The 23,111-nt window shown below is 39.0% G+C and overlaps 1 protein-coding gene across 2 annotated transcripts in view; it reads left to right on the plus strand.

Moving 5' to 3' along the window:
- The window catches only part of LOC121374690 (lectin BRA-3-like), a 49,396-nt gene that overhangs the window by 8,444 nt on the left and 17,841 nt on the right, over positions 1-23,111 (plus strand). For both annotated transcript variants that reach the window (XM_041501805.1, XM_041501798.1), the window contains exons 2-3: positions 6,735-6,979; positions 15,488-15,673. In XM_041501805.1, the coding sequence (XP_041357739.1) occupies positions 6,735-6,979; positions 15,488-15,673 (431 nt within the window). The remainder of the gene's footprint in view (positions 1-6,734; positions 6,980-15,487; positions 15,674-23,111) is intronic.

The following is a 23,111-nucleotide window of genomic DNA, read 5'->3' on the forward strand; positions in this document are numbered from 1 at the left end:
TTGCCGCCATTTGCTCCGCTGTCGGAATACGAGATGGGAAAAGATATCGGAACAGACTTGGCTCTACAAGGTATTCTCATAAAATACGTCACAACAGATGGAGATTCCAGATCATCTGCTGGAGTTGATAGTGCTTTGAAACTTCTAGATCCAATGTGGAAAGTGCAGCGGCTAGCTGATCCAACCCACTTAGGTCAGAGTCTGTTTCGTAAGTGTTACAAAGCTAACTTCAGTCCCGACATGTTTACTGGGTCCACCCGTGAACAAAAGCGTGAAGCACAGAAGGTATTCAGCCAGGATATGAAAGCAAGGTTCAGTTTAATTCTTAAAGAACTGATGAAAGTACACACTGGTAATATCGGTGTACTGAAACGAAACTTACCAAAGGTCCTGCAATCGACACTTTCGTGCTACGGTGGTGACTGTTCAAAGTGTTCACGGTACTCGGTCGTCTGCAGTGGAGGAATAACGAACAACTGGTGGCACCGATCCATGTTCCTGGGTACACCCAGAATCACAGAGCTGAATATGAATGAAAATGACAAAATGTTAGTACTGGAACTTCTGAAGATTAAACTAAGTATTTCAGCTGTAGAGTAAATGAAACTGTATACAGACACACAGAAATGTGAGGCTGCGAACTGTTCTCTCAGTGTTTCCTTACCTAAGAATGTGAACTATTCACGAACGATGACTGGGAGAGCTGCATTCACCATCCACAGGCTGAACAACGCCCCGGGAACATCGATGATAGAAAAGTGCAAGTACTGTGGCATCGAACTGTCAGCTCGGGGGAGGCGTTCACTGCGTCAGACGGACAAAGAGTCGGACTATCAAAAAAGATATAAAAACAATCCACAGGTGGTTAAAAGGCACTTAGTCCAGCAAGGAAGTAAAATTATAGATCACTTACAATATAAACATTTGCACAGAGATCAACAAGCTGACTACAAGAAAGGATTATTAGATATTGACAGTCAAAGAGCAGACAACTCCTGTGACCACAGTTATTCAAAGTAATTTTTGTCACAAACTTTCAAGTGATACATATAATATAGGAACTATCAGTTTGCATGATAGCATTTCTGCTGTGGACATGAACCCTAGACATTGAAGACTGACTTTAAACAATAAAAAATAGTAATGTGAATAAATGTATGCTTTTGAATAAATGTATCATGTGATATTTATATGTGATATTTATATGTGATTTTATGACATAAAATATTTCTTTAAATTAAACTTTGTTATTGTTTTACATTCTCATATGTTATGCATTCTGAGATGCAAGAGGCAGGGAGGGTATTGTCCATGTCCCTGACAGACATCCCTGTTCACACATTGTATGCGCAAGCTGTTAATTGCATGTGGCTCAGCAGATAAGTGATCTTTAAACATACAAAGACGGTTATGGCACAGGTGACTGATGTCACTGCCATCTATTTCCATCTCCTTATTAAAGACCATGAAACTTAATCTGTGAGCATTTACTGTACGATACTGGCCTGTGATTGGTGATTTGAACTTAATAGCACCATATCCATTTGGTCTGGGAGGCCCATTCCATATTATACATTCACCATTTGGCCCAGGATCACATTTTGAAAAAATTACCCTCTGGTATTTTTGAAAAAAAGCCTCCATTTTGACTTATTAAATTAGCCTTAATACTCAAAGTGAGGCTCTCACAGGATGTAGGGATACATTCTGATTGAAAAGAATGACCTATGACCTGATACGGGTACAATGCAGGTCAAATCATGTTATAATTTGTGAAATTACAAATTTCAAAATATAAATATAATAAAATTTAATTTAATTTAAAGAAATGAAATATTCATCACCCAAACTGATAAGTTTCAGATTTCCACCTATCTGCACATTTATCAAATGCATTTTGAGTCCTGTAACTGTCATAGTTACCTCACAATTAGGTATCAAAGTGTGTCACCCTGTGTCAAACATCCTACTATATCAGGCCTCAGACCACAATTAATTTCACTATGTATTCTCATGTAGCCCCAGTGGCTGTAGCACTTTTATTAATTTCACCAGGCCATTAGCATTTCACAGGAAACATTACCTGCCTGGGCCCAATGAGCACTCGAAAGGACGACCTCTGTTGTCCAGCTCTTTTCCGCGTTATATCAATGTAAACAAACACACGTGGGCTAAGGGACCGAATCACACCCATTTCTGTGCATTTTTCACAAATTTTGCATGACTTCAATGTGTTCTGGGGGACATTATGCAGTATCCAGTGTAAACCAAGTGCACATATTCACTAACTGCATCCTCTTACCTGTCAAACCCAGTGTAACAATCCAGTATACTAAGCAGCTCCCCAGCCATTAATCACATAACAAGAAAACTATATTTTCTCGCATTAGTTTCCGTATTTTGGACAACCAAATGGGTGGATAACTCTAGTCTGATGCCAGTAATGTGCCATATATACGTGGTTGTTCACTGCTACGAACCACATCATCCCAAAATGTTTGGTCACATTTCCGGTATTAATAGAATAGACAAACACACGTGGAATAGACAAACAGACTAGTGGTAAAACTTAACCTGATTTTACCTTGTTATCAGTATATTTTTGGTCCATAAAAAATATGAAAAATGTAGATTTTAAATGTTTATTCAATGTTTAATTATCAGTAAAATTTCGACCCTGGAATACCTTCTCTCTTTTTTCTGTGAGCATTTGTAAACAAATTACTTCTTCTTTCATTTTAGTGTAATCTTTAGTTATTACTTTACAAAATATAAACATACTTGTCGCAGTGGCAGTATTTAATTCGATGTTATAAAAGTTTTAAAACATTTTGTTATGGATCGCGGTCACGGTTTTGTCTTGACAGTTTTACATATGGTGTACGGTTTTGTTATATATACAGTGTTCGTTTTTTTCAAAACGCAGAAAAGGCTATATCCAGGAATATAGTTAACACACGAAAAATACATTTACCTTCTACACACACACACACACACACACACACACACACACACACAAACAAAAAAGCAAGCAGCAAACAAGAAAATATTCAATATTTTGTTTAAAATGAATACACAGAAAAACTAAACCGTACATTAAATTACTATATCTTATTACAGAACCAGAACAGGGTAGTGGACAAAATCGTCGAGTTGAACTTTTTTTTACATGCTCTTTACAAGCAACCACTACATTCTACAGAATACACCAAACATTGCCATCATAATTGCATTTTAAAGATTAAAAATCGAATTTTCTTAAACAAATCTAATAATAATTATAGTGGCTTATTAAATGGTATAAATTGATGTTAAATGTTAAAATACGTAAATGTAAACCTCACGCTACTTGTTAATATGTAAAATGTTCGGCAATATATGTACTGTAAATCGTATGGAACATAATGTCCAACATATCCTGACATGTGAAATACGAACAATTACCTAAAAGCCGAATAGTTTCAGATCTCCATAACCTATATTTTGTGTCGCCCGCATCGGTCATACTTACTTGACCCATTCATTTATCTTAAAGAAAGATCCTGCACCTCAGTGTGAGCACTGCCAGTGTCTTCTGACTGTGCGACACATTTTGGTGGAGTGTAAGCAGTTGTCAGCAACTCGAAAAGATTTATTTTGACAAAGAAATGTGATGGAATCATTTCGATTCCATCCAGAACTTTTATTGCAGTTTTTACGCGATACTGAATTTTATTCTAAATTTTAATTATATATATCTGTGATATTAATTTTGTATTTTTACACAGTTCTTTACACTGTGTTTTTATTTAACTGGTGAATTTTTATATTGATGATGATCATCACGTTGTGTTTACATTTACCATAGTTTGACACCCAATAGCCGATGTATTTTTCGTGCTGGGGTGTCGTTAAACATTCATTCATTCATTCCATAATCTATATTCGTCATCGGTGTCTAGACCTGTTTACATGATGATAATGATCGGAGAAGTGCAACCTAACGTTTTGGGCCGTTGTGGACTCGTAACAGTGCAATATATCAAGCAATGAATGAATGTTTAACGACACCCCAGCACGAAAAATACATCGGCTATTGGGTGTCAAACTATGGTAATGCAAACAAATAAGGTGATGATCAACATCAATATAAAAATTCAAGATTTAAATAAAAACAGTGTAAAGAACTGTGCAAAAATACAAATATCACAGATAGATACTGACTTTTACTCACAATTTCAATTTGTGCTGTATTGACCATTCTCAAAGAGAATGTTACACCCCTGCACCACGGTGAGGTTACAGCACGCGCAGGGCTATATCAAGCAAACTGACCCATAAATATTAGTACTACAATCTCTACCTCAAAGTTTTAACGGTAACCGAAGAAAGTGGAACCTTTTATGGCTCATTTTCCATATACATGTAACCCCTAGTTTCGCACAAAATTGTATTACTTAGTTTTGGAGGTACCCCATATATGTTTCATGCACAAGGCTACTTGACACAGTGGTACTGCATGAAATAAAATTGTAGTTCTTAGTTTTAGAGGTACCCCATATATGTTTCACGCACAAGGCTACTTGACACAGTGGTACTGCATGAAATAAAATTGTATTACTTAGTTTGGGAGGTACCCCATATATGTTTCACGCACAAGGTTACTTGACACAGTGGTACTGCATGAAATAAAATTGTAGTTCTTAGTTTTAGAGGTACCCCATATATGTTTCACGCACAAGGCTACTTGACACAGTGGTACTGCATGAAATAAAATTGTAGTACTTAGTTTTAGAGGTACCCCATATATGTTTCACGCACAAGGCTACTTGACACAGTGGTACTGCATGAAATAAAATTGTAGTTCTTAGTTTTAGAGGTACCCCATATATGTTTGACGCACAAGACTACTTGACACAGTGGTACTGCATGAAATAAAATTGCATACATTTACTGCCCAGATGAAACTTTTTTTTTTTTTAAACAAGCTATGAATTAAAACTCGTTTTATTTCAGGGATTACATGTTGTAAGGATGTAATTTTGTTTTTACTAATGAAGACCACATTTGTACAGTCAGAGGACTATTTGAGAACAATACAAAGTTGACCAGTTTTGTTGTTTTGGTCAGCCATTTTGGAAAACGTTAGCATATGTAACTACCGTTACATAGATAAAGAAAACTCCCGCCGCTGACTCTTGTGCTTGGTAACATTGTGTAACGTTGCTCTTTAGTGCAACGGTTGTTCGAGAATTTGTCAGCTACAGACAATTATATGGCAACTGAGCTGTTAAACAGCCACATTTCGTATTAACAAAGGCTGTGTTTTGTCGAACCGCTACATCAAAATAGTTGCATAATTTCAGAATTGCTTCTTCTGATTTCAGTTCAAAATATAGAGCTACTAGAAAGAACTGCAATGTTAGCCATCTTGAATTCTGGCAATGATAGAATTTCTCTAAAACCTGTTTTTGAAGTAAACATTATTATTTGGGGTAAAATAGAATGAAAGATATAACCATTTTTACTCGTAACGACCATCTTGGCCATCTTGGATTTAAATGATGGAGCAATAGTTCAGTTGACATTAACTCGTAAATGGATCTCCTAATGACTAAAACTCCACCCTAACATCACTTGTAATCTTGCAATAAATTACAATTTTCTTGTTCTGGCTGATATAGTGGTGGCCATCTTGGATGTAAATGATGTTGCAATGTCTTAATTAGCTGGGAGTAGTTCCTAATTAATCTTCTGATCCGTAAAACACGGTCGCGAACAGCATTTTCTTCAGCCACTTTGGACGCCATCTCGAATGTTTGAAAATGCTCATAGTGCCAACTTTACACTTCTTGGATAGTTAATCAGCACTTCCGAAAGATGCAAAAACCACAAAGAACATTGTTTGCTAATGATTTGGCAAACCCTAAATCACGGACGTTTTGGTTTTTATACCACCTGAATGATAACTGTTAAAAAGTGTGATAACTAGCTAATACTAATCTATTGGAAAGTCCATTATGCTATTTTGTTTTGTCCTATGATGTACTAAAATAATTATAACAGTTTTGTTTGGTGCCATCAGATGGTACCAATTTTTGGTCTGGCTCATGGACTAATAGTGATTCATACACTTCGCTTTATGCCCCGTGGATCAGAATTTTGTCCTGTGACCTATGACCATGATTATTATTATTTATTTCATTATTATTATTAATTTTTATTTATTTTTATTTTTATTTTTATTTTTTGACATTCCAATAAAATAAGGATATCTTTATAATATGTGCAAATTTAAAGAAGGTGTAATGACTTAAATGTTGACCAATTAGCAATATTTCCCCATAAGAAACGTACGACAGCTGTGTAGCATACGAACTCAAACCATAAAATTATATCACATATAAGGCATCCGAAATACGCTTTGCAGCGTTTACATGAAAGCAAAAGTAGAAATATTTGTTTTTACTCGTTATTGGGAATAAAAACAATACAGTAAAATGAATTTAAACTGTATGGTTTATACTTCATAATTTTATTACAAAGTTAACCTTAAAAACCCCCACAAAAAACCCAACAAAAAACCCAACAACAACAACACCGAAAGCAAAACCAAAACAACTAAAACCAACAAAACAAAGCAAACAAAAACACGTAAATTTGCGACAGTAAAACTTCCGGTGCACGTCGACAATGCGGAAAACACAGTAGGATTACCTCCTTATTTTACATTATGGATTGTTTTTTTTTTTCAGCTGTGAACTATCTTATTGGGTCAGGAACTTCGTATTTGATGACGTCACAATCAACACCCACGTCATATCCTCTGCGAGTGATGTCACGACGGTATTTTATTGTGCCATGAAATGCAAGGAAACACCTTTCTGTGGGTCAATCTCCTACAATGATGATGGAACTTGCCGTCTGTATCCTGTGGTATTTCCCAACGACGCCACGTTCCCCCATTCGCCAGGATGGCGTCACTTCTTTTCGCCAACAGGTGAGCCTATTCAGTGTTGTTTTGTTCTGCTTGCTGTCTTTGTTGTTATTTGTGTTGTTTTTTTGTTGTTGCTTTTTTGTTGTTGTTGTTGTTGTTGTTGTTGCTTCTGCTACTGTTGTTGTTGTGGTAGAGTTGTATTAGTGCACAGGCCGAGGCCACAGGTACCCCCAAACAGAAACTCCCAATACAAATACATGTACTATATATATATAAAGAATAAAGGTAAGTCACTTCATGACAAGAATTTACGATGTCCATGAACTAAAACATATCACCACAAAAAATGCCAAACGAATCGTCAAAAGCTGTATTGCATTTGATGCAAAATTGATATAATTTTCATAAATTAATGCAGTGAATTGTACTTACCATCTAAAATTAAGTAGAATTTGAGTTAAGTTTGTTTCCTATCCCGATAGACGTGTAGCGTCTTGAAATGAAGGGCGCGTAACTCTTTCAGCATTATTCTTGTGTATTTCACACCTTCCTCACGAGCACAAGCGTAAGTTTATTCATTAAGAACAAACGACAGACATGTATTCAAGAACGATTGTATTTATTGAAATACATTAAAATGTTAACTTGCATATTCGGCCCAGACGTTTCTACCCCGGTAAGTTTCGGCCACCAAAAAAATAAATAGAATGAGCATTGTGGTACAATTTGCATTTACGCAGCGTTCGTTCGTTCGTGATGATGAGGAAAATACATGAAAATAGTGAAAGAGAGTTGTTGGCCTTGTGAAAAACGAAAACGTCCAAGACGCATCGCGTCTAGGAATTGTAAATCAACTTTAAACTTCTGTTGAACAAAGAAAGAAATGTTTTATTTAACGACGCACTCAACACATTATTTTACGGTTATATGGCGTCAGACATATGGTTAAGGACCACACAGATTTTGAGAGGAAACCCGCTGTCGCCACTGCATGGGCTACTCTTCCGATTAGCAGAAAGGGATCTTTTATTTGTGGTTCCCACAGGCAGGATAACACAAACCATGGCCTTTGTTGAACCAGTTATGGATCACTGGTCGGTGCAAGTGGTTTACACCTACCCATTGAGCCTTGCGGAGCACTCACTCAGGGTTTGGAGTCGGTATCTGGATTAAAAATCCCATGCCTCGACTGGGATCCGAACCCAGTACCTACCAGCCTGTAGACCGATGTCCTACCACGACGCCACCGCGGCCGGTCTCTGTTGAACGAATACATGTAAGTTAATTTCATAAATACTAAGTTTTAATGAAAACATAATCATTTACGATTACAGTATTGTGTAACTCTTCTTTGTTAAATATGTTATTTATTTTTGGAGAAGATTTCAAAAATCGGTTCAATTGAAAGTGTCCTACCTTTACTCTTTATTATATAACGTAAGTATAACATATCCGATGTCATATTTTGGGATACCTGTGGCCCAAGCCAAGACGCCACATTTTAGGGGTCGGAAAATCTTCCAATTTTTAAATTATTCTGCTAAAGCAGCGTTCTCATTATGCGATATGTCGCACCGACTAGTCGCATCCGATTTGTCATAGCGAATTGAATAGTGTGTATGGGGAGACGTTAGGCCTACGTCATACGATTCCATGACGTCAAACAAACCTCGCACATGTTAAAATTTACTGATTATATTATGTAAAACCCCCAAAAACCCAGTGTATTGACCACATTTGTACAATAATATTAGTCCAGTAGAATTATCATTAACCTAGAACAAATTGCAATATAATTTTTTATGATTGCTTCTGGTTAGGGGATTCACTCTGAATAGCTACACCAAGTTAGGACAAAAATCTGGCCACCGGAAGTACACTAATTTGCATAAATTCAAAATGGCTGCCAGCAAGTCCTCTGGAGGGCATTATTTCCTAAACGGTCCATCCTAGACCCCATAAATCTATTATTGACATATAGGAAAGTGGCCCTAAGGAACCAAAATATGCATTCTGAATTTTTGTATGACATCACAGACACAAGATATGATGTAATTGACATAAATTACGTAACTTATGCCGACACAATATCACCATTACATGGAAAGTATGAACTTAGATTTTAAGTTTCTTTCCTGCCCATGTTCGGAGCATCTCTTATCTCAATGCTATTATGGTCAACCATTTATAGGTTATAACACAAGGACTTTCATACATTTGAGTCATATTATTCAATGCCGATCCATTTTCAAAGGCAGGGTAAAAGGGTTGTCATATATGGTTATATTTTCAGCGCCAAGAGCAACATATGCAGCATTACTGCACAATGAACCTTTGCAACCTGTGCACAAATTTCAAGAGAGACTCCGGTCGAGGCAGCAAATCCATCTTTCTGGGTAGCAGACGACTATCTGACAACTGCCAGCCCCAATCCCTTGAATTCAGGACCTCTGAACCCATCCAAACCTGGGCTTGAAAATAAACCCTTTGTGAGTGATACCTCGCCGCGTCTGATGTCGGAGGCAAGGTCTGGACTTGAACACATTTCGGACTGGTGGCCACCTTTTCTGAAAACTTTCTGGCTCTCAGTTCATCAAGTGTTTCTCCTGTCTTCCCACCAAATAACAAGATAAGAACTCGTTCTCCTATCTGTTTCACCTCAGTTGCCTCAAGCCCCTCTCGAGTCAGAATATTAAAAAATGTCTTGAACTAAGCATTTTTGCATTTCTTAACAGGTGCTCCTTTCCCCATCCCAAATATCCTGGATGTTGTGTCACATCCTCCAGTGGCATGGATTACTGGCAGTATGCTGCACAGCTCCTCTCCTAACTGCTGTCTAAGATGCACAATATCCCAGATTCTCCTTTTTTCTTCCTTCTCCCCAGAATTCTTTCTGATCGAAAGACCAGCCCCTTGCTATTATCACTGCAGTACAAACAGGGCAGCACAAGTAGATCTGTATCTTCGCCTATTAAGTGGGTGCAGACAGAAGTAGAATACCTAACAGCAGTTTTCACTACCAAAACATCAGCATCGCCATCTCCAGTTAAAGTCTTGATACATTTGTCATCCATTTTTTCCATCAACATATTGATGAAGCGCTGCTTGTTTTCGGTGTTTGCCAAGAACCGTTTCTTTCCTGACTTCAGGGCCAGTTTTGTGGAGAATGAAACTCGTGGACGAACTGCTTGTTTTCGGTTTTTGCCAAGAACTGTTCCTTTCCTGACTTCAGGGCCAGTTTTGTGGAGAATGAAACTCGTGGACCAACTTTTCCCTTTGTTCTCCTTTCATGGGTGACACCTTTGGTGGATGGACCTTGTGAGTACCCAACAAAAACTACGATAGGATTATCGTAATTCCCTTTGACATGACTAACATACTGCTTACAAATGTCCTCATAGTTGTCGACTTTCTTCCAAGTGAGTCTGTGAAGGAGTGACCCTCCATCCAAAGCATGGTATATAGGGGTATTAGTAGGTGGTATGTCACCCACTACTGCTGCTGGCACACAACTCTCAAGAGCATCTGCAAGTTGTGGCAAGTTCGCCTCTGGAAGATGTCCATGCACATCAAACAGAGATGTTGGATGACTTCCTAGTTCATATTTAAACAAGTCCTTTAAATCATCGTCAGGGTTTCTATTAGCTACAAGAAGAAGGCGTTGGAAGAGGAGCTGATGATCTACTGGGACAGCAATAGTTTCATTTCCTGTCCCATTATTTTGGCTGTGTCTGCTCTTTTAAAGGAAAATTCGAAGATATTGACCGGTCATCTTATGAAGAATTGCAGTACCAACTTCAACAGCTCTACGTGGATTAGCTGACTTGTCTGTGATCACTCCAATTGCTATGTTCCTAAGGTGGTCCAGCTGTGCAAATGGATTGCGATCTTTAAGGAACTTGTTGACAGAATCTGTATCTTTGCAGTCTCTTTGTGCTAATCGCTGGTGCAATAATGGGCCCCAGTGAGATTCTGCATGTCCTCATTGATAGATGCACATGCTGTCAGAGCTAGCAGCCATCACGTCCTCTAACTCTCCTCGATACCGCGATGCGTTAATCCTCCAGTTGACTTAAGTGTCCGCATTAGAACTTGCAGCGTTCAGGATATGGCCAAAAGAAAGTTATCACAAAGTACCATCTACAGGCCAGAGTGTACAACCAATTGCACTAATTTTCAGTCTAGAGATGTATAAGGTACTTGCCTTGTAATGGTGATTTGTACGTAAATATTACATACTTTTGGTCAATTACGTCATACCTGGATGCCACACAAATCTTCTGAAGGCAGATTTTTGTTCCTTGGTGTCACTTCCTATCTGTCATGGGGTCTAGGATGGAATGTTTAGGAGATAACATGGTTCGCACGGTCTTGAAAAATGAAAAGTGCTTGAAAAGTCCTTGAAAAGTGCAAAAGTGCTTGAAAAGTCCTTGAAATTCATGTCAGTGCGACTAGCGCGTCATTTTAACCAGAAATTACGGAACAATCTCGAAAGAAATTTAGCATTTTTACTTCGATGTTCGCACTTTCATTCCAGCACTCGCGACGTTCCGTGACCCGAATGTACTCGGCCCATTCCGGGACAAATGCTATGTTCCGAATGCCTCAGCCGAGATTTACCAATTATTGACGAGCGTAATAGCCTCGTTTTGAGAACTGCAAACAATAGTCAGGCGAGACGATGATGATGATGATGATAACTAGTTTAACGTGCCCATATACCACTAGGGTTTCGAACACGCCCATCCCAAGTCCGACCTCCAATAAGATCGGTGGCCTGACTAGGGATGGAGGGGGTGGGGGTGGGGTGGGAGGTAGGGTTGAAAATGGGCAGAATTTTGAAAATAGCAATTAGTAAAAAAGTTAATTAAATAAATAACAAAATAAAAAAAGGTTATAAGCCAAAAATAAGAAAGAATTGACTGCTCGGCCGAATATTTATATAATTTGGAGCATTTTAGAAGGACAGTCCAAAATTAAATAAGAGAAAGAAGAGAGGATCGGACTATTTAATAATATTTTTAAAAAAGAAGTAATTTCGACATAAAATTTTGAACGCAGATCTAAAAGGTTAAAGTCCGATCGATATGTCCACGCGAGTGGCCTCGTTAAGGCCATTTGAGTGCACAGCTTAAAGGGACGAGATGGGTTGCATCTTGTCAAGAAAACCCCTAGATTGACAGTCGATAGACATTGAAGGTGTAGTGCTGTGCTGAAATACAGATCTTGAGAAGCCAGATTTGTCTGAACGAGAGAGAGTATCAGACTAGAGTATAGTCCAGTCGTCATGGGTTGGTATAGTGGTGCGGACGGGCCCGACTCCGGAGGATACGAGACGGTATCACTATAAAGCAAGGTAAAGTCTAGAAAAAGAGTAGTAGGGGCTGACCCCGCTTCCTATTTCTTCTTAGAGTGGGGCGGTCAATCTTCCAGTGCTGCTAGGACAGGCTCAGACATGTAGAGACTAAATGCGAACAACCCTGGCGTTCTGCAGAATGGCCGTCATACGAGTCACGAAAACAAAACAAGTCGACAGTCAGACGGAGAAATGACGTGGAGGCAAGGAATCTCGCTAAAAAAGAATCCAACCTGGTGGTGCAGGCTGTCGAAACGAGAAGCGTCCCAGCGTTCAATCAGTTCCAATGGCCGCATACATCCCAGTAGAAAACTTCATTTCGCTGACAAAAACAATGAAATGAAGGACACCCCCCAAGTGGAGCACACGAAAGCACGTGCAGTGTGCACAAGCGAAACAAGCACGTCTTACCGCGTGGAGCTCCAGACTGGGAATGAGGCGAGACGACACGGAATCACTTAGATTTTGAAGTTTTTGCAAGCACATGTTCAAATTTAAACATGCCTAGTGGAAAGTGTGTTTTTAACAAAACGTGGTGTCGAAAATATGCGTGGATCAGAGAGAGTAAGGACGTGTCAAAGGCCGTGTGTTTCTGTTGTCGCAAGGATATTAACATTGGCGCTATGGGCGAGAGCGCACTCAAATCGCACGAAAAGAGTGAAAAACACAGAAAAAACAAAGATTAACATGATTAAGCCTAAACTACTGGAAAACTTTAAATTCTTGCTAACTAGAAAAGGACATTTGTGAAGCTTACAATGCTAAACATGTTAAACTTGACGATATTATCTGCAAATGGTAAGTACTGTCTATATAAACATATCGTACCATCATACAATTTCGATGTTTTCGATACTTTGTTTATATCTGCATGTATCGCGAGATTATGCGAGATATTACGTCACTATCAGCCTGAACATAAACAACGAAGTGTCTTTTTTCCTCACAATATTAAAAATGCTTCAAGTCAAGCTGCCAACTTTATGTTTTAATTATGATACCATAAATAGTGTGCATGTTATCGGTTTTTCGTAATGCAATATTTTGGTACTAATGAAATGCCTCACATAGCGAAATCCAGGTATTACAAATCCCTGCGAAGTTATCGTCTGCAACACCGACATCTGACCTGCCAAAGTTAGAGGATATACTACTTGATCATTACACTGAACAATAAAATTTATGGAAGGCTGGTTGGGTTACCTCTTATTTCATTCACAGCAAAGTTCTTTTAGATAATTTCTGCTGGGGGCATGTTTACATGTACATTTACATTTACTACAAACAAAAGTGGTTTAGTGGAGTTAGATTTTTTGAAAATATATAGTTCTGTATCTCTGTTAGAGTACTTAAGTTGACAATCTGAATTGTGGTGTCATTGATACGTATAACAAGAGGATTAGACATTAGCCTATATCGAAAACATAATGTCAATATGTTTTAAGTGAACATTGTCTATTGGTCTGAAGATTATTCAATATTTTTTACAAGTTACAAACATTTTATGATTTTATTTTCAAATAAAGATTTTCATGTAAATTACTGCACGGAGTATAGATCCTTCACTGCCATAACAAGGACAAAAATAGACAGCCAGTGAAAGTATCGAAAACATATGACGTTTGTAAAAATATAGCGGTAACACCTGTATGACTTAGCAGCTAGTGTTTATGGAGGAAAACTTAGCGTTCATGGGAAATTATCACTTTTTTTCACAATAAACTAATGTTTGTATTTATGGTCCTTGAAAACAAGAGGTAGGTCCTTGAAAAGTGCTTGAAAAGTGTTTGAATTTTATGGGTCCTTGCCTGTATGAACCATGGATAATGGCCCCAAGAGGTTTTGCTGGTGGCCATTTTGAATTTATGCAAATTAAGGCATTTCCAGTGGCCATATGTTATCAAATATTCAAATGCGTATCTTGTGTTGTGGTTTGAACTGTCAAATTAATATCCTAAAAGTAGCAAATATGAACGTACAAATGGCAAGAACCTTTTTTTCTATTTTTTCGATGGACTCGACACATTTTAATTACCGTTGGGTTATATGGCGCCTGGCATGGTTAAGGACCACAGATAATTAGATAGGAAAACCGCTGCTGCCATGCCATGGTCTACTCTTTTCGCAGGCCCGTAGCAGGGGGTGGGGGGGGGGGGGGCAGAGGGCCCGGCCCAATAATTTTGGCTTTACATCTCGACAGAATGTAAAAGTTATAGCGAGACTAACAGATCGAGATTAACGGCGACAATTACAGTAACGGGCAAATAACCTTTGAATCATGACCCAGGATCTCCAAAATAACTCGCGCTCGTTCAATTGCCCTCCCCCCCCCCCCCCCCCTCCCCCCATAATGTCCACCATGTTGTGGGCCTGTTTCGATTAGCAGAAAGGGATCTTTTATATGCGCCATCCCACAGACAGGACTGTATATACCACCACCTTTGTTAAACCAGTTGTGAAGCATTTGCTGGAACGAGAAATAGTCCAATAGGTCTATCGACGGGGATCAATCCTAGACAAACTGCGTGTAAAGCGAGCCTTTTATCACTGGGCTACGTCCCGCCCCTACAAATGACACTTATTTCCATTTAACATTAGGACAATAGGTCTTCAGTAGGTCTTCAATAGGTCTTCACATAATCAGTACAACACTGCCGGTAGAAATATACCTAGACCCCAAATTTGGGAAAATAAGAGATTCTGTCATCAAAATGATTGTATTTTTCTCAGTAGATGATGATATAAAATGTTCTTAGAGATCGCACATTTCATTATTATAACAGTGATTGGTGTTGTAAGTTATTAATTTAACAGAATATTAAATAGAGATATATATGCATATTAATTTGTTTTAAGAGTGATTGGTGTCTCATGCTGGTAAAACCTGAATATTAATGAGAAGTCTGAATATTAATCAGAACTATATCTGCATATTAATTTGTTTTACGAGTGATTGGTGCCTCATGCTTGTAAAAACTGAATATTAATGAGAAGTGTGAATATTAATTTGAACTACATTTGCATATTAATTTGTTTTAAGAATGATTGGTGCCGCATACTAGTAAACATTGATTATTAATTAGAAATATGAATATTGCTGATAACTATATTTGCATATTAATTTGTTTTAAGAGTGATTTGCACCTTCATGCTGGTAAAAAAAAGAAAAAAGTTTTAATTGGAAATCTGAATATTAATTAGAACTATATTTGCAGCTGGCTGCATACTCGAGCAGGGATACGTGTGGCTGAACCGAATAAACCTATGCATCAAGGTGCTAATTGAGAAGGAAGTGCTTTCTGACGTACGCAACAGTTGCAGCCAATTGGGTGCCAGATTGGTTGTCCTGGATACGAAGGAGAAAAATACAGATGTCGGTGAATATTTGAAAGCAAACGTGGGTAAGTTTTTCTGTCTCACCTGTAGGTAGTGCGGGGAGCACATTAAGTCAGTACTTTTCTTAATGTGCAGAGCGAGTTGCTTCCCTCTATTTAACACATTTAAAATGGCGGAAACAATTTTTAATGTTGTCGTTGGAAGATTTATTTTGTTAATAAGGACGCAAGTACTTTAATCGAGATTTAGTGAGTACGGTAGGTTATACAGTTTTTTGTGTCCATTTGTTGCACTATTTCGGTTGAGAAACGGTTGAAACATGGTGCCACAAGTTTTGAATACCAGCTATATATAGGGTAATGTAACCACTTTCAGACATAGAGGCACACCACACTTTCTATGTCCTTTCTGACTAGCGAGTAAGAAGAGCACAACTAAAGAGACTGTCCTGAGTTTGCTGCTATTGTTAAACAATGTCAGGCGTGTGTGCATGGATTGAGTGGGGAGGGAGGTTGGAATCGAAACACACACACACACACACACACACACACACACCACTCGTTATCATTATTTGACACCCCCCCCCCCCCCCCCCCCCCCCCCCAATAAACTTCACTAGCCATAGTCAAGACGTCACCCCACTAACATCTGTGCATACACTCCTGAACATTGCTCACTAGCAGAACATTCATACTAGTGAAATTAAATGTAGAGAATAACCGAGTACGGCTTCATCCACGAGGATCTGGCGCTTGTAGTGATTTACGATCTCAGTACAGTTGATAGTAGTGATATACGATCGTAACTGCAGTTGATTATAGTGATGTGCTATCTAACAACAGCTGATTGTAGAGTACGATCTAACAACAGTTGAGTACGATCTAACAACAGTTGATTGTGGTGACATACGATCTAACAACAGTTGATTGTGGTGACATAGTCTAACAACAGTTGATGGTATTGATTTACGATATAACAACAGTTGATTGTGATGAAGTACGATCTAACAGTTGATTGTATTGATGTACGATCGAACAGTTGATTGTATTGATGTACGATCGAACAGTTGATTGTATTGATGTACGCTCTAACAACAGTTGATTGTAGTGATGTACAATCTAACAGTTGATTGTATTGATGTACGATCGAACAGTTGATTGTATTGATGTACGATCTAACAACAGATGATTGTAGTGATGTACGATCTAACAGTCGATTGTAGTGAAGTACGATCTAACAGTTGATTGTAGTGAAGTATGATCTAACAACAGTTGATTGTAGTGAAGTACAATCTAACAGTTGATTGTAGTGATGTACGATCTAATAGTTGATTGTAGTGAAGTACGATCTAACACTTGATTGTAGTGAAGTACGATCCAACAGTTGATTGTAGTGAAGTACGATCTAACAACAGTTGACTGTAGTGATGTACGATCTAACAGTTGATTGTAGTGAAGTACGATCTAACAGTTGATTGTAGTGAAGTACGATCTAACAGCTGATTGTAGTGAAGTACGATCTAACATTTGATTGTAGTGAAGTACGATCTAACAGTTGATTGTAGTGAAGTACGATCTAACAGCTGATTGTAGTGAAGTACGATCTAACAGTTGATTGTAGTGAAGTACGATCTAGCAACAGATGATTGTAGTGAAGTACGATCTAACAGTTGATTGTAGTTCTTATGTGCCGCTGGCTAAATGGCTTTATTTAATATATGGGTTACGTACATATCCAGCAATGACCAACAGACCATGACAGTTTATACAACAGGAAGTCTCTGGGTTTTTTTTATTATTCCTCCCATTTTCGGTGTTCCCCATTAGTACATAAATACTATCTCAATACATCTTCCACCCTTTAAAAAACAACAACACTTAAAACAAACCTAAGTCACTGTACTTCAATAGTTCATTACTCGAAATGTCATATTCATAAAGAAAATAACTACTTGAACTAGTATAACAGAACTGAAACTGTTCATCCCATGAACACTTAACTGGTAAACATTACTAGACGGTTTCACAACAATTCTACCACTGCGGGTGCGACAGGCGTCCGTTGACGGCTCTGACGACTGGATGTCTGGAGGTTTCGCTGGTGGCTGAGGTGAAGATGGCGGTTGAGGTTGTGGTTCAAGGAGAGACTCCACTGAGGTAGAAGGCATCTTATCTGAAGTAATGTTGTTGCTGTCAGTCATCAGCTATCTCTCTGCAGCTGGATTATTTACTGTTGTATTCAAACGTAAATGTTTGCGGTTGCATCTCAATTCCCCTTTTCGAGTCTTCACTATGTACGATCTAGGGGCACACTGCTGAACCACCTCTGCAGGCAGTTTCCAACCTTTCTCCCCATTACACTTGACAAGGCCCTGGTCTCCAGGATTGAGTTTTGGTAAAGGGTGAGCTCGTCGATTGAAGTATTGTCTCTGGCGAGTCTTGGATATACTGTCACGCCCACGCACGATGCTATCATCAATAGTGCATGGAGCAAGGGTTGAAGGCATGGACGGCAGGGTTGTTCTGAGTCAACGACCATAAGCAAGCTCAGCTGGTCTCATTCCTAGTGCTGAGGTGGGTGCTGTGCGGAAGATTAACAAAGTGAGGAACATGTCTTCCTGTTTAAGAATCTCTTTGGCAGTTCTTACAGCTCTCTCCGCTTCCCCGTTTGCTTGTGGGTAATACGAACTAGTTGTGACGTGTTTGAAATTCCAATCTGTTGCAAATTTCCTGAATTCTGCACTCACAAATTGTCTGCCATTGTCTGAAACTACAGTTTCTGGGATTCTGTGATGAGCAAAAATATTTTTCATCTTGCAGATCACCGCAAATGATGTAATTTGAGAGAGAAACGCAATATCGATGTATCTCGAGTAGTAGTCAACAGTGATAAGGTACTGGTTCTCTTTAAACTCACAAATGTCTACACCTATCATCTGAAAAGGATGGTCTGGTAAGGTTGTCATTAGAAGTGGTTCACTTGAGTTTGATGGTTGTTTCTCCAAACAGAATCTGCATGCTGCCACCCTCTCTTGGATGTGCTTGCTGATCTGTGGCCACCACACACTCTGATTTGCAAGCTTACGACATTTGGTAATACCAAGATGACCATCGTGAATACGATCTAGGATATCCCCTCTCATGGAAAATGGAATAACAATTCTATTCCCCTTCACTAGTATTCCCTCTACAACACTGAGTTCTCCACATACAGCAAACATGTCTCTGGCTGCTAGCTGTACAACATCTTTGTACTTTGGCTAACCGGAGATAGTGTAGTAAACAGCAGCTTTTAGATTAACATCGTTTTCTGTCTCTGTTCGGATTCTTTCCAAGAATACATCAGAAACCGGCCATGATGATGTGACTGCATTAACATAGGCTACAACATCATTGTGAAGCTCTTCTGGCTGATTTTCACTCATGGGGATACGTGACAAGGTGTCTGCCACATACTTACTCCGAGTGTAATGCGCTTGTGCCTTGAACCGTGTCAAACGCATCAGCATCTGCTGACATCGAAGTGGTGTCTCCGATAGGTCCTTCTGGTTGATCAATGGTACGAGTGGTTTGTGGTCTGTTTCTAGGATGAACTGTTCAAGTCCCACAAGGTACCGATCAACACGTTCACAAGACGATACAGCTGTCAAGCACTCTTTCTCTATTTGTGCTTATCGTCGCTCAGCAGCAGTCAGTGTATGTGAGCTATATGCCACAGGTTTCCATATCCCATCATGTTCTTGCAGGAGTACTCCACCAATTCCATAGGAGCTTGCGTCAGAGCTAACTATGGTAGGTTTAGTTGCATCAAAGTATGCCAAGGTTGGAGAAGTGGTTACAAGTTCTTTAAGCTTTTCAAAAGTAGTCTTTTGTGGTTCTCCCCAAATCCAAGTCTTCTCCTCCAACAATTCAGAAATGGGACGAATGATAGTCGAGAGGTTGGGGAGGTATCAACCTAGGAAATTTATCATTCCTAGAAAACGGCGTAATTCTGTCACATTTGAAGGTGTTGCCATCTTCTGGATTGCTTCAACATTAACAGGGTCAGGCCGAACACCGTTCTCACTGACAATATAGCCGAGAAACTGGATTTCCTTCTTGAAGTATTCACACTTTTTGTTATTTAACTGGAGGCCTACTTCTTTCAGGCTTTCATGAACTCTAGCTACCAGTCTTTTGTGTTCTTCAGTAGAAGGAGTGTGCAACAGGATATCATCAAAATAACAAACCACACCTTCAATTCCTGACAACAGTTCTGTCATGATCCTCTGGAATATTTCAGGCACAGACGAAATTCCGAATGGAAGACGTTTAAAGAAAAAACGACCAAACGGAGTGATAAAAGTAGTTAGCTTCACTGTCACTGGGTCAAGAGGAAGTTGCCAGAATCCTAATGCAGCATCTAGTTTCGAAAACACCGACGATCCTCGCAGTCGGTGTACAATGTCCTCGAATGTTGGAATTACATACCGTTCCCGTTCCACAGCCTCATTCAATTTCTTCAAATCAACACAAATTCTTACATTTCCTGTCGGCTTGACCACAGGAACCATTGGAGAAGTCCAATGAGTCGGCTCAGTTATCTCCTTTATTTCTTCACCTTCCTTCATTCTCTTCAACTCCTTCTTTACCTTTTCAAGCAGGGCAATTGGTACTCGCCGGGATGTGCTGACACTGTATGGAGTAGCACTCTCTCCGAGTTTTATTTTTATTGGCTGACATTTGACCGAGTCAAATGTGACCTCATCGACACGCTTGATAAAACCCATCTTGAATGCAGTTGTTCTACTGAGGAGATTATGGCTATCTTCGTTATCGACAACATAAACTACTGCATGCATGTTGTTAAACCGGCGCCGTCGATATAAATAGGAGTGGGCGGAGCTTAAATCCAAAATGTGTGAAAGTTTGACAGTTTGAAGACACAGCTTTATTGGGGGTACATTTTAAATATTTATGGAACAATTAGAACATATTATAACTCCAAATTTGATACGCTTGTAGATAAATGTAAGAGAAATAAAGAATGCTTTTAATTTCTATACAAAGCTATTGTAATTAGAGGTAAACTGGAATTTGTAACTCCGAAGCGTAGAATTGAATAGTCGTATATGGACATGTGACGTAGCTTGTTTATATCACATGACAACTATGAGTAACAAGGTGCACGTGGAACGGGCCACGTGGAATAATAGTATTTTTGCCCCTCACTTGCATGGTAGCAAACGTGTTATTTGCAAAATACATTTAATAATAATGCCTTTACAGGTGTCTACTCACCGTTTATTGCCACTTATGCCCCATATACGATATACCATCGGGGTTTGGGTATAATGACCTGACCAACGACAGAACACAGTGCGGCATCATTTCTCTCAGTGTCCAAACATTTTCCTGGGTGGTACCTCTATCTAAAGATCGCATTTTGCTCTGTTGATATCGGGCATCAAGCCATGCACCTCGGCGAGACAACATTTTCCAGAATTTTTTATAACGTTCTTTCCGTAAACCAGCATTTCGAATATGGGGTGCGGCGCCATTTCCTAACCAATTCTGTCTATCGGACGTGACACATGGCACACAAAAACAAGATGAACATTCATCGTCAGCAGGTGTGCTGTGTTGTCTGGCCGAGGTTCTGCTGTGTCCATCACTTTGTTCGAGAATTCTCTGCGACCCTTCCCGAGAGCCAGAACAGGTATTTTTAGCAATCCGGTCTGGTGCTGTCAACCGGTGCGCGTCCGACGCTTCTTCAAAGTGAGCACTACCTTCGTCCTCACAAACTGACCATTCATTTTTTATAACATCATTGTCTAAATCAAAATCGCTAAAGCGACAGAATACCAATAGAGCTTCCGCTTGATCCTTGGTTATTTTAAAACATAATTCCCTTTTTTCACTCATGATTTGTCAGCAAATGTTGGCGCACTTTTGATGGAAACTAAAACAATAGCCCCGATAATTTAATTACCAGGAATGTGCGACACATTCCGCTGTAAAGGAGACAAAGCTACTAAAACTCTCTTCCGTTATCTTATATTCTGACTCGAATAATGTGAGTTCAGTGTCGCAATAAAAACAAATATATGCATGTATATATACTACGTTTAATTTCACTGTGCATTATTAATTAAATAATAATGTCGTTTTCTCATATGTATCTTGTCAGTAGATAAGAAAATTCGCCCTTTAGAAAAATGGACTAAACTAAATATTAACACCAACCTGTATTTGTGGCGCCTTTTAAAAAATAATCAACACGTTTCTTCAGTGTGAACATATTCCGAATTAGAAGCTTGCTTATTTAAAAATCAAAAATGCAGCGTATAAAAGACGAAAACAGACAAGAATTCGGAAGAAAGAAAAGAAAGTCAGATGAGGGTGATGAGATGCGAATAAGAAATAAACGAAGAAAATTAAAAGACGTTCCTCTGGTGAACTTTGCTCTTCAACAAAATAGATCGCGCAAAACTATTATTGGATGACAGGGTTTCAAATACAAGCAACAGCACAATTCTACACGAGGTTTTTGATTTTTATCTTCAACAACATGCATTGCCACCAAGCAACACCGATGCAGATGATTTGGGAACCGCTAACACATTTTCAACATATTTACCATGTCCAAAGGAACAGAGTACAGAAAAGATGTGTCTCATTACAGAATCGGCAATAAAAAATCTTTGTGTCGGATTACAGGTGCATGCCCATGAATGTTCAAAACACATGGAAATTGAAACCATAAAATACTCAGGGCACACAGGGAAAATTTCGTTGCACTGTGAGAATCAACACAGCATGAAAGTGGACACATCATCTCGTTTGCCGGGTGGATCATTCCTCGCAAATTTTCGCATCTTGCATGCACTTTTTGTGTCTGGTTTGCGATATTCACAGTATGAACGTTTTGTCGCATCTGCAGGATTTGGTCAGTTATCAGAGACTTTCGTCAGTGGATTTTTAGATTTATACTGCTGCAAAACAAATAACATCGCTGATCAATCTATTAAAGATGCTGTTGATGAAGAAACGGCTATCACAACACTTCAATGTTCTGATATTAATTCTGACTTCAAAGGAATTACGATATTGACAGACGCAAGGCATGGGTGGCGAAAAAATGCACGACATTCTGACGTGGTTGCCATTGGATTTGAAACAAAAAAGGTCATAGGACTAGCAGTCGTCTCCAAAGATGACGATCCAGTAAGCCAAAGACATGAGACATTCGGTGTAAAGAAATTATACGACCACTTTGATAAATGTGGAATCAATGTCAACATCCACGGACACGACCGAAATGTCACAATAAATAAATACTTGTCAGAAAACCATGTTGGTGTTACTAACGCAAATGACACATGGCATGCAACAAAGGGAATTAGTAAAGAAATGAAAAAAGTCTGCACTGGCCCTGTTAAATTCCATGCTGTGAAATGGCACGGTGAATTGTCTGACAAAGCGGCATCGGTGAAAACGCATTGTTATTACGCCATGAAATATT

This window comes from Gigantopelta aegis, chromosome 1, assembly GCF_016097555.1.
Source record: "Gigantopelta aegis isolate Gae_Host chromosome 1, Gae_host_genome, whole genome shotgun sequence".
Lineage (NCBI taxonomy): Eukaryota > Metazoa > Mollusca > Gastropoda > Neomphalida > Peltospiridae > Gigantopelta > Gigantopelta aegis.